We start from the raw sequence: 14202 nt of genomic DNA on the forward strand, positions 1-14202 counted from the left end.
AAATGGATTAGGTCAAGTTTCATGATAAGGATAAAATTATATGATTAATTTGATATTTTAAAATTTGATCTAAAAGTTTGAAAAGTTTCAAAAATTTCCCGCAAGTTTTGGAATTTAAAATTTGATTAAAGGTTTTAATTTTGAAATATTAAATTCTAAAACACTAATGTTTTAAAAGTTTAAAATACAACTCTTATACTATTATGATATTAAAAGATTAATACTTATATATATATATATATATATATATATATATATATATATATATATATATATATATATATATAAAAGATAAGTCAGTCTTACCGTTAGTAGGTGTCATTCACGAAGCTGGTCTATAAGGGGTGTTTAAGGAAGCAAGCTATAAAATGACTGCCATTGGGTATCCACTCTTACCCACCACACTCTTGACTAAGTGGAGGGTCGTTAGCCGAACAGGTAGGATAGGACATTAAATCCTCATTACTAAGTAATGAAAGTTATAAAGTAACTAAACGTTTTTATAAATTCCCAATCTTAGTTACTTTAGGAAAATGTGAAAATGATGCCATTCAATGAAATTGCACTTTGAACCTTGCCAAGTCGTTAGTGGAGCGTGTGTGGTTAGCCGACACACTAACTTGGACTGACAAGGGTGGAAAATGGTAGCTTGAGAATTATCATAGATCAATGGAGTGCGTGTGGTTAACCAACACATTGATTAGGTGGTAAATAACTCGAGAGTGCCAAGCTAATTTGCATGGTTATTCATTGCTTGTTTGTGATCCTCGGTATCCCAGTCACAAACTTGAAGGGCATAATCGAGATTAAACACGCCATTGAAAAGTTCAATGAATCTCAAAAAAATCTAGGAATTTCATTTCATTTAAAACCTAATTCTTCATTTCGTTTTTCGTGGTGGAATTTGTAAATCGTCATTTCCCTACCTTCAAATAATTTGCATATTGATTACGACATCCTTCTTCCGAATTTTGAATTATTGTGTTGGGTCCTAGCCTTAATATTTCATTTGGGTGTTATATTAAGAATTCTTTGTCTAATATAAAATTTGTTCTTTTTCCTTTTCAGATACCTGGCTTAAACAAAGCTCCTGGTTCGAACTCCAACTCCTTAAGCTCCTTCTCTCTCATGAATAATTGTGCAACGATTACGTTCTATGGGTCCAACTTCAATGATTGGATCCACAACATTCGAATGGTCTTGCATTACAAAGAGAAGGAATACATTCTCGACAAGCAATTCAATGAGATCGATGAATCGAAATCTACCCCTGAATAGATAGCTGAGTATAGGGCTCACGAGAAAGACGCGTCAACGGTGTCATGTATAATGGTAGTCATTATGACTCCTGAGCTGCAGCGGTTCTACAAGGACTACTGGCCTTACGAGATGTGTCAATATTTGATGGAAAAGTACCATCAAAGTGCGCATCAAGAAAGGTACGAGATTTTTTCCTCATTAATCACAACCAAGATGAAAGATGGAGAGTCCATCACGAGCCACCTACAAAGGTATGTGGATTGATTGCTCAAGTTGAATGTCAAATTTGACGAAGAGCTGTCGATTGATATCATTCTACACTCTTTACCTCCTTGTTATGATCAGTTCAAGATGACTTATCATATGAATAAGGAGGAAGTCACCTTGAGCATGCTTCAAGGGTTCTTGAGAACTGCTGAAAGTGGGTTGAAAGGTAAAGCTGTCGCATCCACTCCTATTGCTGCTGCCCCGGTTCTGGCTATTGGACATGGGAAGGGGAAGAAGAGGAAAGCTCCCTCTAAGAATCACAAGGGAAAGTCTCATGATGAATCTTCTTCAAATGGGTCCAAAGGAGAAGGTGGTTCTGCTGCTCCTTCATCTGATCCAAAAGAAGCAGAGTGCTTCTACTATCACGACAAAGGGCATTGGAAATGAAGCTGCCTGAAGTATCTACAAGATATCAAGGATGGGAAGATAAAGCCCACCTTCACAGGTATTTGTACTATTCAATCTAATAACTCATCACATGATAGTTCTTGGGTCCTTAATACAGGATGTGGTTTTCACATTTGTTCTGATTTGCAGGGGCTAAAAAGAAGTAGGGATGTGGAGCATGGGAAGATGAACCTGATAATGGGGAATAGGAAATCGTCGCCTGTCACCAAGATCAGGATTTATTCTTTAGTTCTTAGTAGTGGGTTAGGATGAGAGTTGAATGTTTGTTGCTACTCGTTAGAAATGACGAGAAACATTATTTCTTTTCATGGTTTGTGCAGACAAAGTTTTAAATTTTCGTTTAACAATGAAATTGGTTCTATTAATGCCTTCTATAATGGTACTTTTTATTTTGAAGCATTACCTTGTAATGGTGTATATGGAACTGTGATGATTGTTGATAACTTAGGAAATAATGTGTTTTATATCGATTCGTCTAATGGTTTAGAAAAGGCATGCTTGTGGTGTTGTCATCTTGGACATGTCAACAAGAAGCGCATAGCCCAACTCCAAAAGGATGGAGTCTTGGAGTCGTTTGACCTAAAGTCGGATGACACGTGCGAATCTTGCTTGCTTGGAAATATGACTAAATCACCTTTCACCGGTACTTGTGAAAGATGTGAGGGAATGTTGGATGTCATACACACATATGTGTGTGGGCCCTTCATATCCACCATAAGGGATGCTAACTGCTTCTATGTGTCTTTTACCGATGATTATAGTAGATATGGGTATATCTACTTAATCAAGCACAAGTCAGAAACCTTTGAAAAGTTCAAAGAGTTTAAGCAAGAAGTATAGAATCAATTGGGCAGGAAGATAAATATGCTCATATCCGATAGGGGTGATGAGTATCTTAGTATCGAGTTCCATGACTATCTTAAGAAATGTGAGATTATTTCACAATTGATGCCACCTAGGACACCGCAACTCAATGGTGTAGTTGAGAGGCGTAATTGAACCTTGTTGGACATGGTTCGTTCCATGATGAGTCGAGCTTCGTTACCTATCTCATTTTGGGGGTATGCCTTAGAGACTGCCACCCATATCCTTAATCTAGTCCTAACTAAGAAGGTTGCCAAAACACCTCACGAGATATGGACAAGGAAAGTTCCCTCGTTGGCACATATCAATGTTTGGGGTTGCAAGGATTTCGTAAGACGAGAGACTCATAACAAGCTTGAACCTCACAGTGAGCGGTGTATTTTCATCGGCTACTCACATAAATCTTTTGGATATCTTTTCTACAGATCTAATGACAACGTGGTCTTTGTAGTGAAGAGAGGGTTTTTCCGCGAGAGAGAACTCATATGCCAAGAGGATAGTGGGAGGCAAATTGATCTTTAAGAGCTTCAAGAATCAAGCGATAAAGGAACCTCTAACACTAGCGATCAATCTGAGGAAGAGATTCTTATTGAACCAGTTGACGAGTCCTTACCTCTGAGACGTTCCAGTAGAGTTAGTGTTCCATCTGTGTTGTATGGTTTCCATATAACAGCTGAAGGTGATTCGTTTATCAATGATAGTACACTGATAAACTTGGATGAACCTAACAACTACAAGGAAGCCCTAGCAGGCCCAACGTCTGCAAAGTGGAAAGAAGCAATGGATAGCGAGATCCAATCCATGTATGAAAATCAGGTTTGGAACTTAGTTAACAATGTACCGGGTCGTAAGATGGTCAGGTGCAAGTGGATCTTCAAGAAGAAGACCGACATGGATGGGAAAGTGCTTACATTCAATGCACGAATGCTTGCGAAGGGCTTTACTCAAAGCCCAGGGGTTGATTATGATGGAACCTTCTCACCAGTGGCTAAGATCAACTCTATAAGGGTTATGCTAGCTATAACTGTGTTTCATGATAATGAAATTTGGCAGATGGATGTAAAAACCGCTTTCCTTAATGGGAAGCTGGCTGAAGATGTTTACATGTGTCAGCCAGAGGGTTTTGTAGATGCGGAGTATCCTAATAGAGTATGAAAGCTTGAGAAATCCATTTATGGATTAAAGAAAGCATCTCACAGATGGAATCTTTGTTTCGATGAGAAAGTCAAAGAGTTTGGATTTTCGAGAAGTGAGGATGAGTCCTGTGTGTATGTCAAGGCTAGTGGGAGTATAGATAGCTTTCTAGTTTTGTATGTTGATAACATAATACTCATAGGACATAACATCTCGACCTTGCAAGAGGTTAAGTCCTGGCTTGCAAAGTGTTTCGCTATGAAGGATCTAGGGGAAGCTGCTTATATTATGGGGATAAGGATCTTGAGAAATAAGAGTAGAAGACTAATAGGACTGAGTCAAAGTCTTTACTTGGATAAGGTGCTGAAATGTTTTAGCATGAAGAATTCTAAGAAAGGGGAACTGCCAATCTAAAGCAATACCAAGCTGAGTAAGACTCAGAGTCCGAATACTAATGCCGAGATAGTGGAAATGAGTCGAGTGCCATATGCTTCTGCTGTTGGCTTGATCATGTCCACTATGACATATACTCGCCGTGATGTGGCTTTTGCGTTGAGCATGGTTAGCCGATATCAATGGAACCTGGGTAGAGTTCACTAGACTGCAGTTAAGAACATTCTTAAGTACCTGCGAAAGACTAAGGACTGGGGCCTTATACTTAATGGGAGTGATGACTTGAGAGTGACAGGGTATAGTAACGCCAACTTTCAGACCAACAAAGATAACTTTTGCTCTCAGTCGGGGCTGGGTGTTTACCCTAAATGAAGGAATAGTTACTTGGAAAAGTTCCAAGTAGGAGACCACGGATGATTCAACGTGTGAATTAGAGTACATAGCAACGACCAAAGCGTCAAAGGAGGCGATATGGTTGGAGAACTTCATTGGAGACCTTGGAGTTGTACCAACCATAAAAGAGCCTATGGAGACTTTCTGTGATAACGAAGGAGCAGTTGCCATAACCAAGGAACCGAGGTATCATGGCAGACCTTGACATATCGACATAAAATACCACTTCATCAGACATCGGGTAGACGGACTCCTCATGGTTAAGAGGGTATCGTCAAAGGAGAACCCAACAGATCCCCTCACAAAGGGTTTGAGCAGGGTTAAGCTCTTACAACATGCGAGGAGCATTGGTCTGGAGGATGATATTAGTTTTAGTGATTAGATAGGTGTTTAGAAACTTGTAATAGATAAATGTAATTAACATTTGATTATTAATTAATGGAGAGTTATTTATGAGTAAAGTTTACTATCTTGTGTCAATTATTAACTGTTGTTTCACTTTTTCATGTCTTACTTCCAAAATAATTAGATTGTTCAAATTATCCATAGTCAATTATACATTGGGAGTAAGTTATGAGGTTAGACTGTCATGAATTGGTTTGTAGATTGTCTAAGTTTTTAGACATAGCAAATGTTTGCTGCAACATTCATGAGTACTCTTGAAATAAGATTTGAGTATTGGATTAAACTCATGCTCATGTGAATCACTTCATGGAATTTATCATGAGTGATTGTGAGACGATAATACCGTATAATATTTAAACCAAGGTATATGAGTTGTTGCTTACAAGTTGGTTGTGCATTGATAATGCGTAAACGCATCAGTAACTTGTCATGGTCAGGACTGAATTGATGTGACAGGGTATAGTGTTGACTTATGTGCCGGACCCGGTCGGGACTGAATTGATGTGTTCAATTAAGTTCTATGTCAAACAAATCAGAAGTCGGGAAACAAACTGTTGGACATTGAGGATGATTACGTTCCATGTATTTTTCTACATGATATCTTGCAAAACGGATGATTATATGATCCCTTATCTAAAGGACGCGTCATTGCCTAGGTCAGAGTTCGACAATGGCTTTTGAGAGCTACGATTGCTAATCGGATTTTGAAGTGGTATTGGCAGTTATAGTTATTAGACTTATCCAAGTGGGATACCGTTGGATTAGATGTCTAAGCCCGTAACTATAATTGGGATGTACTTGACCCGATAGTAACATGGTCCTTTTGGGTTGCCTTCACCATAACAACTTGACAAGATGAATTATGAGAAAAAGGTTAATTGATGATTTATTAATATATTATAACAATAATATATTAATTAAAAAAATCATATTATTTAATTAGTATTGATCAGAAATTAATTTGGAATTAATTTAGTGATCAAAAGAGACTAATTAAAAGAACGGAGACTAATTATGTAAATCAATAATAGTTGTAGTTGGGCTGTGGACTCCTAATAGAAGGGGTGGACGAATTCTATGAGAAGCCTATAAGAGAATTCGTCCAAGGGGACTTCTAGAAGGGTTCCATAGATTGCTTAAGGCCTAAGCAGAGAATTAGGGTTTCAGTCTAAAACCCTAGCAGCACAACTATATAAGGACCCCATGGCTTTCAGAAATTGCCCCCCCCTATGCTTCTAAGAGAACCCTAGCCGATTTCAATAAGCCTTCATCCTCTCTCTATCGTTCATCCATTGCTAGTTGGTGTTTGTGACTCCATTAGAGGTACAACAATTGAGACACTAAGCTCTTGAATGTCAAGATCAACCAATCAACAAGGATAAGGTATTCTTCAAACTTTGGTTTAGTTATTGATTTCGAAATTATGTATGCAAGATTAGGGTTTTGCTTTGGAAAATTATTATACATGTACAACTTGATAAAAACATAGATCCAAAGCAAATAGGGTTGCATGTGCACCATAGGAATGTTATAATGCTCAAAACCCATCATGAATTACATGTGATTCACATGTAAATCACATGTAATTCACATATGAGTTACATGTAATTCACATGTAAATCATATATGAATTACATGTGATTCACATGTAATTCACATATGAATTACATGTGATTCACATATGAATTACATGTGATTCACATATGAATTACATGTGATTTACATGTAATTCATAGTTTCTTTTTAATTTTCTTGTAGATTTGGAAGAAATTGTGGTGAATATTGAAGATGTGAAAAATGATAAATTGAAGAAAATATGGAAATATTGACACGAAAACATGAAAATGCTTTGAAATTTGTAGCATTTTTTTTTGTTTTTTTTTATATTTTATTTTGTATCGAATAAAATACTTATTGTACTGTGTTTATAGATTAGTAAATAAAATGAGTTTTCTTATGATTTCCTTACAAATATTATAGTATATGAAATATGTATATATGCATTTGTAAAAATATGCATAAATGCATCTAAAAATTTGATTTTTTTTTTTGGTTAAAAAGCTATAGTATTTTTTAAATATTCCAGCTTTTTATTTTTTATTTTTTTAATTTTATTGATTTTTAAGTGCTTTTAAAAAATTGCAGTTTTTAAAAAAAATATTTATTTTCAATTGTTTTTCAAAAATTCATGTTATCTATAAAAAATTAAAAAATCTGCACTTTAAAAAAAATTAAAAAAATACTATTTTTAAAAAAATCCATAAATTTGATTTATTATGTAATTTTTTAGAGATTTCTATTAATATTTACAAGAAGACAAAAAATTAATCATTAAATGAGGTGGATAAGATTACGATGATGTCATTAATGAATAAGTTTTGATCTAACACTTCGTTTTTAGTTCTAGGTTTTCTCGGAAAACTTTGGGTTATCAACCGATCTCAGCCATATATATATATATATATATATATATATATATATATATATATATATATATATATATATATATATAGAGAGAGAGAGAGAGAGAGAGAGAGAGAGAGAGAGAGAGAGAGAGAGAGAGAGAGAGAGAGAGAGCAACTTACAACCAATGTTTTAAAAACCGGTTTTGTAGTTGAACCGGTGTGATGACTGGTTCTCAGTTCACCTGGTTTAACCGTTTCGACCGTTGAGTTAACCGGTTTATATAATTTTCATATTATTTACTATTTTCCTACACATACATACGTACATAAATCATGAATTTGACATTTAAAGTTCAACCATTAAAAATACACTTGAAATTTAGTTGTATTAAAATAACATATAACCATAAATTTTACATCAATTAATATATATCAACAAGAAAATAAAGTATTATACCGAAATAAAATATAATTTTAGATGAATAAAAACACATAAAAAAACTTTAGAACATTTACCATATATTTTTATTTAGAGAAAATTAAAAAATTTGAAAAAAATTACTAAAGTTTTTTATGCAAATAGTTCTTTTTCATGTGTTTTATTCGGTTTAAGCGGTTCAACCTGCTTATTTTAACTGGTTCTACCGGTTTTTTTTTTCTAAAAACCGGACGTTTCAATTCGGTTCAGAAATCAACGTAAAACGGGTGATAATTGAACCACTCCCTCTTCCGATTTTCGGTCCAACCGGTTTGACCGACCGATTTAAACCGGTTTTTAAAACATTGCTTACAATATTACTGTAGCTAATAGTATTTTTCCCAAGGTTCTAAATAACGTAAGGCGTGACTTGGCGGCAATGTCAAACCGCAAACTTTTCCGAACCTTGGCGAGTCACGACGTTTGTAAGGCGTGACTTAAGGCGCAAATTTTCTGTATAATTAATATTTTTATATGTATTTTCAACTATTAAGTGCAAGCTTTGGAATCGTGACGCGCCATCACGAGTCCATATCAAGCTTTTTAGAACTTGCTTTTTCTTAATGAATACTGTTCATGTTATCATAGCAGCCAATTTTAGTTTGAACAAGTTTAGATGGCCGTCAGTGCTTGAAAACTCACCAACCAAATCACTATTGATTTTTTTTTCTGGTGAATTGATATTTTCAATTTGTTTTTCTTTGCGACGTGACCCTTCGCCTTTGACGTGTTACCAATTTTAGTTCTTGCACATGGTTTTTATGGGACCATAGGAATTTTATTCACTACTGCCAATTTTGGTCCTTGCACATGGTTTTTATGAGACCATTTTTAAAATATCATTTTGGTCGTTATTGAACTTTGTAGAATATCATTTTTATTTTTATATTTTTAAAATTTTTGTGCTTGCTTTTTCCTTATAAGTCATATCATATATAATACATTTTTTATTATTTGAACTTTTCCTTGTTGATTAAAACAAAATCTTAGTTACATATATTTTTTACGTAAGTGTCAGTATAAATTTGAATTTATTTACGGTTTTTATTATTTGAACTTTTGTTCGTTGATTAAAAAAACTTTAGTTACATACTTTTTATGCAAGTGTTTGGTATAAATTAGAGTTTATTTACATAAATTTTATGCATGTTGTCATGTGTTTTTTTAAAATATAATTTTATTGTTTTTTATTTTTAATTTGAATTGAAGTGGCGACACACTTCTTTTTGTCCAACTTTATTCATTACGTTTTGATTGTCATTTTTAATCTTTGCTTCTACACCATTGCCATTTATGTAAATGTTGGTCTATGTAACTTTCAATATAGTTGTTATATGTTTGCTAAATGCTTCATATATGTTTAACACATACAACCCATCATTCCTCAAATATATTGTCATCGCCTCAACGCATGATCAGTCAAATTATGTTATATGTATGATAATGCAAGAAGCTGTGATATGCTATATGGGTTGAATCAATTCTCACTCCTAATACACAACAAAACACAAACTCAATTACTAGTATTCCTATCATTGGTAAATAAGTGGTTTCTTTAAGTATCTAAACTTTAATTCATTCATTTTGCAGCGGCTGGTTGAGGTTGTGAAGGAGCTAGCTATTGCCTAGTGTGACCATCAACAATATGCAAGTCATATTTTCTTAAACTTCAAGAAAAGGTTTATTGGTATTCACTTCACTTTTTTTTTTGGAAAACATTTGTGGTGTGGTCAAGATTATTTTTCCAAACTGGCAGGTGTTGTTGTGCTGCAGTGGAAAATTGATATTATGAGAATTAGGTAAATCAAGTTTATCATTATGTTATGGAACTTGTTAATGAGTTAAAGGCCGAACTGATGTATTTGGGCAAAGTGTTAGAGTTAGGTAAATCAAGTTTATCCTGCTATTAGGGAACTTTTGAACGAGTTAAATGTTGAACTGATGTATAGGTAACCCTAGTGGTGTCAATAAATTTGAAACTAGAACTGGTGGGTAAGCATTTGAGGTTGACCTTAAGAAAAAAACATTTATTTGTGGATTATAACAACTTAATGGTTATAGTTATGTACATTCAATGGCTTCCATAAGTTACATAAATAGGTGTTAGATATTATAGGGGTAATAAAGATACTTGGATATTCTGAGAATTGTGATTCCATTTTCAAATCAAAGTATTTGGATGGTACTCTCTAACCTTTGATTGGATAAGACTCATAAGAGAACCAGAACAGAGAATGGAATGAATGAATTTTGTGAGTACCAGAAAACTAGCCAAAAATTGGTTAAAAACCTTATTTGTCTGAAAACTGTCAAAACTCTTATAAAACAGTTTTTCCAACAGTCAAAAACGGTCATAAATCCGGGTTTTCTATAACGATTAATGTAAAGCCAAAAAATGGGTCGAATATTCAAAATTTGGATTTTGATACATTTTTAATAAGTATTAATGTTTTACCCCTTGGACCCCGCAAGGGGCTGCCGCCCTTTGGACCCCGCTCTCAGGGGCGTTGTCCTCGAACCCCGTTCGTTTAGAGACTTCACCCCTAAATGTCAGTCTACTTTTAATATTGAATAAACTTAAACAAGTGTGCACCCTGCACATTCTTTACTTGTTTAATATTCATCAATATTGATTTTTGATCAACAACTCAACTCATTACACTTAAATATCATTAGTGAACAAAATCACCAACAATAGAGATGTTGAACTTTATCTAAGACCATATGTTCAATAGCACCATGTATATGAAGGCTTACATGTATAACACGTATGAATGGCAACACCTTGACACAACACATATATACTCCACCTTTACCCCAATAAATAGATGGATGTCTGAAGACCACCAACAATTATACGAGAAAATAAGTAATTGGGTGACAAAACCCATAAAATTTATAATGGGCATCAATAATATTTCTCAAAATTAACTCTTAGTGATAAACATATTATCACAAACTTATTAGTCATATTATAAATTTAATTACTTTTAAATACTAACGATCTAATATCGATATAATCAATTTCCATTTAATAGCGTTGTCGGTGTCGGTGGTTCAAGTAATCTCATTCTCATGCACAGCATTGGTTTCATCCTTACTAATTTGATATTTCTGCCTTCAAATTTTTGTTGATAATTACAGAAGGACCAATGACTGATCGCCAATCATAACCGGTTAATTAGTGGGCTGAAGAACCTTCATCCGTGTCGTGAATTCGTATATATAGTAGACACTTAAATTAAGCTATTGTGAATATTAATTTGAATAAACTGTAGATTTAATTAGTAATAGCTTATAGCTAGCTTGATGTACAAGTAGCTGATATTTGGAAATATCCTTTGGCAAGCGAAAATCCATTTAATTTATTCATAATCAATCAACATACATGTTATAGGCATGTGCCTCATAAAATCGTAATATGAATAATCTCCCTAGCTCCTATAACCTACTAGAATCATGGATAAATTTCCATGTTTTATTCCTATTCATAAGAATTTATTTTGTAGATTTATTAGGTCAATTTAGCTATTGACTCCACTCACTACAATCCGGATATTTAATACCTTCTTCCCTTTGTTTACGCATAATCTTTGCTATCTAAGCACCAACAGTAGTAATCGGACCTTGAGATTGCCAACAGTTCATCAGGACTCATCCTCTCGAGCTCATTTTGTCTCCATGAAGCAAAGTTATTCTTATTTTGTGGATCTGTTGCAAGTGGATAGTTCTCATTTCTATGAATCTGGGATCTCATCCTCCTGTAAAGCCTCATTGTTGCAACACAGTCTTCATAAGGGTCTTGTATGCCAACTTGAATATCATAGCTGTGTAAGAAAAGACCCATTATTTAATTTACTTGAAATCCTTTTATGTATTAGTTAAATGTTATATGTAACAAAGGAAACATATATATCAAGGTCCACCAAAGATTACCCGAGGTATGCTTTTGTGAGATACTTAAGTGAGTTGCTGAGCTTGCTGGTTTTCATTAAAGGTGGATAGGTTGCTGTATCCCTGTAATGGAAATTCAGTTCACATATATAATTATAATCATCATCAAATTACTTGGATCATAAGTTGAGAAAAATGTGGTAATAGAAAATTAAAATTGTGTGCTTACCTTATTTTAACTGCAGGGTACTCTAATTCCAAGCATTTAAGATAATGATCCAAACCATGACCTACAAGAATCCTTGCCTTCCCACCTCTTGGTCGGATCTTCCATATGGGTTCCCCATTGCATAGGAAATCTTGAATCTTTCTTTGGACTTGCCTAAGTGGCATTGCATCCCTCAGGTATTCTGGCCGAATGCCTGTTGTCTCATATCTATATATGAATTCAGAACCTATGATTAATTATTTATATATATATAAAAAAGATTATATGGTCCTAAATTAAAACAAATACGACAAGAAGGTGAGAGAAGATGTATGTATGCCTGTAGGATGTAACAGGAAGGTGCGGTTTGACATAGGTTCCGAATAGTATGTTCTCATATTCATCAATGATGGAAACTTTTGCACAAAGATCCAAAGAACCATCACTACCACCTCCAACCATTTTGCAAACGAGTGCAACTGCTCTTGTTTTTCCACTGTCGATTCTCAGGTCCTCTTGGATTCCCATGTTAGCAAATCGGTGTAATAGACCCTGGAGTTGTTAATAAATAACAGTCAGGATACACATACATATTCAGAAAACAGATACTAAGATTTTAGGATTTACGTTATTGCCACTTGATAGTTGGCATGTATCACGGTGAGCCCTGAGAGCGTATCGGCTGCTAAGAATGTTTAAGCAAATGTCACATCCACGGTCACGGAACACTCTTTCACATTCTGCCTTTGGCAATGGTCCTGCGAATCAAGAAATTAATATGTCTATGTGTACGTGATGCTAAGAAAATCATGTAATTATATCACATAGTTAAGAGCCTTGTGATGCAATTATACTCTATTGAATATACAGGATCAATTAAGTAATATATAGTATAAATTAATACCTATAAGATGCTCGCGAAGAGATTCAAACGATCTGCAGTGTTTTCCACAAATTCCACACATGGGCTCATGAACCGAGTGATATGAGATCCTCATGTGTTCCACTAGGTGCTCAAATCTGTTGAACTGCCTATAGCAGGCTGCACACTTATTCCTGAACAAGATATATAATGCATGGTAAGATATAAGTTTACCTTATCATGTTGATATATAATTAATGAATATAAATGCAGACTCATGATCACACGTGATGTTGTCATGTTGCTGCTTATATTATAAATTATAATGGAAAGCAAGTGGCACATGATCATCTTGATATATATTTATGCATGCATGCAGACATATGATACACGATACGTGTGTGTGACAGAGGGAGTATAATTGATTAATGCTTGTTACCTTAGAGTCTCTGAAGGATCCATTTTGATATGAATAAGAATTGTTTCTTGTAGTTGCAGGAGAAGAAATGTTTAGAGGGTTTGAGGAAGAAATGGAAGAATGTTGAAGGTATTTATAGCACCAGTGAACCGGGAAAAAAGTTACATATACTATTTCTATTTTCATAAAATGGATCGATCGATCCAACTTTTTCATATAGGGTGAGTAGCTTAGCAAGTCTGAACTTAAGTACAATCTGGTCAAACATAGTCGAGGTAATTGGAACTACTAACTAGTGGATACAACTTAAGAAGCAAAAAAGAATGACTGATTCCTTAAGATAGCTTTTTTGCTTTGGTGTGCACGTGCGAAGGTCTCTATCTATTGAATGGTTGACTGCATATTCCAAGAACAAAATGAACATGCTTGATGAACCCATGCATGGTCCCACTCCACATCGTTGAGAATATTTCTCGTCCTATTTCTACGATTCCTGCTTCTTACTTTATTCCATGGTCGGCCCCTCTTCATTCATTGTCAGTCAACTTGGTTCCTTCTCGACCCTTGGGTGAGATATGCACACACATAAAATCTTGAGTTTTATAAACTCATAAGCTACTTTGTTAATTCTTGAAATCAGGTGATTACTTCTATCGGGATCTAGCATTAATTGGTCTCCTAAAACGTGTCTTGGATATGGATTTGTTCTTTTATAGATAGATCTTGTCTCTTAGCTGTTTGCGAGGATAAGTAAACTAAGGGATGAAAAGAGGGATAAGATGCTAGATAACAGAGTATATTACTGCATGGGGA

The 14202-nt window shown here is 34.7% G+C and overlaps 1 protein-coding gene across 1 annotated transcript; it reads right to left on the bottom strand.

Annotated features, from left to right (window-relative positions):
• Positions 1-11347: 11347 nt before the first annotated feature.
• On the bottom strand, positions 11348-13633 carry LOC145032234 (RNA exonuclease 4-like). The gene is made up of 7 exons (XM_078980984.1): positions 13411-13633; positions 13014-13165; positions 12737-12867; positions 12450-12661; positions 12131-12337; positions 11944-12024; positions 11348-11834 (listed from the first exon to the last, which is right to left on the bottom strand). The coding sequence occupies exons 1-7, from the start codon at positions 13431-13433 to the stop codon at positions 11588-11590; spliced, it is 1053 nt and encodes a 350-aa protein (XP_078837110.1). The 5' UTR covers positions 13434-13633; the 3' UTR covers positions 11348-11587.
• Between the last annotated feature and the right edge of the window lie 569 nt (positions 13634-14202).

Source organism: Lactuca saligna, chromosome 2, assembly GCF_052625555.1.
Source record: "Lactuca saligna cultivar CGN05327 chromosome 2, ASM5262555v1, whole genome shotgun sequence".
NCBI lineage: Eukaryota > Viridiplantae > Streptophyta > Magnoliopsida > Asterales > Asteraceae > Lactuca > Lactuca saligna.

Bases quoted from the DNA above. Each gene is read 5' to 3' on its own strand.
- LOC145032234 (XM_078980984.1), bottom strand. From the start codon at position 13,433: ATGGATCCTTCAGAGACTCTAAG. The intron at 13,166-13,410 runs GTAACAAGCATT...TATCTTGTTCAG, and splicing joins GATCCTTCAGAGACTCTAAG to GAATAAGTGTGCAGCCTGCT. The intron at 11,835-11,943 runs GTAATCTTTGGT...TTTCTTACACAG, and splicing joins CTCACAAAAGCATACCTCGG to CTATGATATTCAAGTTGGCA.